General features: G+C 69.1%; 1 protein-coding gene across 1 annotated transcript; it reads right to left on the bottom strand.

The window, feature by feature from the left end:
• Positions 1-2,928: 2,928 nt before the first annotated feature.
• On the bottom strand, positions 2,929-3,668 carry ZFP41 (ZFP41 zinc finger protein). Its single transcript, XM_058659971.1, has one exon. The coding sequence runs from the start codon at positions 3,547-3,549 to the stop codon at positions 2,944-2,946; it is 606 nt and encodes a 201-aa protein (XP_058515954.1). The 5' UTR covers positions 3,550-3,668; the 3' UTR covers positions 2,929-2,943.
• Positions 3,669-4,001: the final 333 nt, after the last annotated feature.

Here is a 4,001-nt window from a genome sequence, read left to right as displayed (position 1 = left end):
ACCAGGCCTGCACACAGACTTGAATGACACTCCATCTCCCACTCCCCAGGGACCTGGACCCCCAGCCGGCTGTGCCACCTCCCACGTGAGCTGTGCCCTGAGCCCCAGGGCTTGGCTTGTCACTCTAGTTCCATGTTTCCACCTTGAGTGCCCCTGACTCCTGGGCAGAACTTACTGACCCAGGGTGAACGGCCCCTAGGAACCCCCAAGAAAGAACCTGAAGATGGCCAGCAGGGTCCAGCAGGTCCCTGAGGCCCTGACCAAGGTCCCAGGGAAGGCAAGGGTGTGTCCTGGAGTGTGGCTGGGGCTCTGGTCCTGCCCCCCCAGCACCTTCAGACCCCTGGGAAGCTGAGGGCACAGCACACCAGGCACTCAGGGGGTCACACCAGTGTTTACTGCTTGACACACACAATGACGAGTAGAAAGGGCTGTGGACCAACACACGAGCTCCACAGACACGGCAGGCAAGATGACCAACACGGCGCCAAAGCGGCTGGGTGCAAGGTGAGCCTGGGACAAGAGGGCAGTAGGAACCACCAGCCACGGCCACCACATTGCGCTGGGAACAGTGAGCCCCAGGCCCGTGGGCTAGGGTGCCTGGAATGCTGATCCCCAGGCCTGTAGGTCCCTTGTGGGCCAGGTGCCACGCCCCACCACACTGCAGGACAGCAGGGATCAGGGCCAAGCAGCACCAGCACGGCGGTCGGTCAGGTGGGGTCCGGGCGGCTATGTGGCTGCTGTGGCTGTGAGGGCTTCCTGCAGCAAGATCTGGATCCCTCCCAGGGCCGAGAGCAGAGGCTGGCAGCCAGAGCCCCGCCCCGGGCAGTGGGGAGGCAGCAGCTCCCTGCAGCCACTGGACAGAACAGAACAGCATAGAGACACTTGACATCTTCTGTGTTGGGGAAGGCAGCCTCTGGGAGTCGCCACCATCAGGATCCTGTTGTGGGACGATCAGAATGCCAGATGAGCAAATGACAAGAGAGGGGGGTCCAGGTGACAGAGGACCACAGGAGCAGGTGACAGAGGACCACAGGAGGGGAGCAGATGACAGGCCCACAGTCTGTGGTATGTCCGTTGCACCTGTTTGTGCCACAGGCTGCCCTCTGCTACACACACACACATTGAGCACCTGTCTACTGGCACCCCGACCCAGCCTGGCGGGAGGGAAGGCGCCCCCAGTGGTCCCCGTCTGAGCTGCGCCCTGCCTTGTCCTTTGGGTGGCACGCTGCCCGCACAGGCTGTGCCAGGCTCCCTGGAGCTCACCAGCCACTCTCACAGGCTCCCCGGGGAAATCCCTGACCTTGGTCAGTTCTGTGGGTATTTCTCTTTCTGGGAAGTCAGTTTCTGTTCCATGTGTTCTGATATTAGCTCTACTGCCAGGGGAGCCTGGCCCAAAGCCTGAGGCAGGCCAGCGCCCTACGGCTCTAGGCAGAAGCAGGGTGTGGGGAGCTGCCTGGGGCCAGGCCCGGAGGGGACATCCAACACCCCCCACCCCGGTTTTAAATACAGCCCTGGGGTCTGCAGCTGGCCGCCGCTCGCTCCTGTGGACTCGGGCTGGGTGCTGGCCGCCGGCAGCCCCACAACGTGGGCCGCAAGCAGCGAGTCGGGCTGTTTCTCTTCCCTGGCTCCAGGCCTTGAACTAGAACAGCGTGCTAGGTCTGGCAGGAGGCGTGTGCGTGTCGCCAGCCTCACCCGTGGGAACCCGGCAGCAGGTGTAGGCTCCTGGGAGGGTGCAGTGGCCCTGGCACAGTGGACATAACGTCCCTTTCCCCATCACTGCCACGGCTGCTGAGCGGGCCTGCCTGCCTGCCTGCCACAGGGCTCGCCCTGCTCACACCGCAGGCCGAGCTCCACGCAGCCACATCTGGGCCCTGGGGTCCCCGGCTGGCCCGGACTCCCTGCCCAGAGCGCCTGTGCCTGCAGCTCTCCGGCTTGCTCGGTCCAGCCACCTGCTCCCCCACAGGGTGGCTCCCCAAGCACTTCCAGCATCTACCGGCTCACCCCCAAACCTGGAACCAGGGGCTGGGGCGGGCCTCACCCCGCCTGGCACACACAGCGAGGTGCTGCACGGGGGGGGGGGGGGTCGCAGTGTCCTTGCAGCCACGCCAGCCTGGGCTGTCCTCCCAGGACCACTGCCCCACTCAGCTGAGCTGGCCCGCATCGGGCTTCAGCAAGGAGACGGCTGCTGCGCCCCACTGCGGCATCCGGGCAGGGAACAGCGGGCGCACCCTCCCTTCCTGCTACCGTTCCACAGGAATCCTTGTGAACAGGCAGCGAGGGTGCCCGCGCCCGGAGGGCTGGCTCACCTGGCTTCCGGCCCAGTGCTGCGGGCTGGGGGGCTGGGGGTCGCGGGGCCGTGTCCTGTGACAGCACCGCTTCGAGCTGGTGCCGCGACACACCACGTGCGTGGGCGACTATGCAACCTCAAGGCTGTGCCATCTGGGCACAGGCTGTGACGCGCTGCCTGGCACCACCTGGACCCGCGCGCTGCACGTGGGAGGCTTGCCCTGCGTCTGCCGCCGCCGCCGTCCCGTTCCCGCCAGCTTCCCTGGGAGGCTGCGGGAGGAGGCTCAAGTGCGGGGCCCTGCTGCCCACGTGCGAGACAGCGTGGAGCTCCCGGCTGGCCCAGCCCTGCCGTGGCCATCTGGCGCGTGGACGAGCTGATGAGGACATCTCTCTCCGTAACTTGCAAAACAAGGAATCCTTAAGGAAACACAAGGCCGGGCCGCCGCCCTCTCACCCCACAGTCCCCAGAGGACACGGAATCCAGGCCCCTGGGCTGGACACAGCGCGTGCTCACCTGGGGGCTCGGGCTGCGTCTGCAGGGCGGCGTCACTGCCCAGCAGGCCACCCGTCCCGGGAGCCAGGAGCCGAGCCGAGGGGCTGGCGCTGCAGGCACGGGGCCGAGCCCTCCGTGGCGCTGCCCAGCGTGGACACGCGCCCTCAGGGCCGAGGGGCGAGGCCGGGAGCGGGCGAGGCCTCCCGCTTCTTGCGCGGGTGGCGCTTGCGGTGCCGGATGAGGCAGGAGCTGTAGGCGAAGGCCCGGCCGCACTCGGCGCAGCTGTAGGGCCGCTCGCCGCTGTGCGTCTTCTGGTGCTTGAGCAGGTTGGAGCCGCAGTTGAAGGCCTTGCCGCACTGGCCGCAGGCGAAGGGCTTCTCGCCCGTGTGCACGCGCTGGTGCTTGGTCACGTCCGAGCTGTGCCGGAAGCTCTTGCCGCACTGGCCGCAGGCGAAGGGCTTCTCGCCCGTGTGCACGCGCTGGTGGCGCGCGTGGTCCGTCTTGTGCTTGAAGACGCGGCCGCACTCGCCGCACTCGTAGGGCTGCCTCCGCTGGAAGGGCACGAACACGGGCACGCCCTCGAAGTCATCCTTGAAGGACGCGTCGAAGGCGTCGAACAGCAGCTCCTCGTCCTCGGGGCTCAGGCGCGGCGCCCTCCTGCCGCGGCCGCGCGCCCGCCCCGCCTCGCCGGCCGCCGAGCCCGAGGCCTGGTCCGCGCGCGGGGCCTCGCCCGCCTGCGGCCTCCGCCTGCGGCCGGCCGGCGCCTCCATGCTCCGCCTCGGGCTCGGCCCCGCACCTGCTGCCGCGGACAGGCGCCCACGGACACGCGCGGCTGCCGGCGGCTCCTCCCGCGGCGCCCCGGGCGGGCATCCCGCGGGCGCGTCCTGGCCAGCGCGGGGCGGCCCCGCCTCGACCCCGCACGGCGACACGCGCAGCCCCGGAGCCGCCAGGGCCGCGCCGCGCACGGCCGCGCTTCCCCGGTCCGACCTCCGGGCCCGGCCCTCCCCGCGCCGCTCTAGCAGCCGAGGCGCGCCTCAGTGGTTGGCCCCGACAAGCCACGCCCCTTCCCGCGCCGCTCTAGCAGCCGAGGCGCGCCTCAGTGGTCGGCCCCGACAAAACCACGCCCCTTCAGCGCCGCTCTAGCAGCCGAGGCGCGCCTCAGTGGTCGGCCCCGACAAAACCACGCCCCTTCAGCGCCGCTCTAGCAGCCGAGGCGCGCCTC

The sequence above is a fragment of the Ochotona princeps genome, unplaced genomic scaffold, assembly GCF_030435755.1.
Source record: "Ochotona princeps isolate mOchPri1 unplaced genomic scaffold, mOchPri1.hap1 HAP1_SCAFFOLD_453, whole genome shotgun sequence".
NCBI lineage: Eukaryota > Metazoa > Chordata > Mammalia > Lagomorpha > Ochotonidae > Ochotona > Ochotona princeps.
The sequence above is the reverse complement of the archived record's forward strand: the minus strand, read 5'-3'. Positions and strand labels throughout refer to the sequence as shown.

Excerpts from the sequence above, each read along its gene's own strand:
- ZFP41 (XM_058659971.1), bottom strand. The coding sequence starts at position 3,549 with ATGGAGGCGCCGGCCGGCCGCAGGCGGAGGCCGCAGGCGGGCGAGGCC.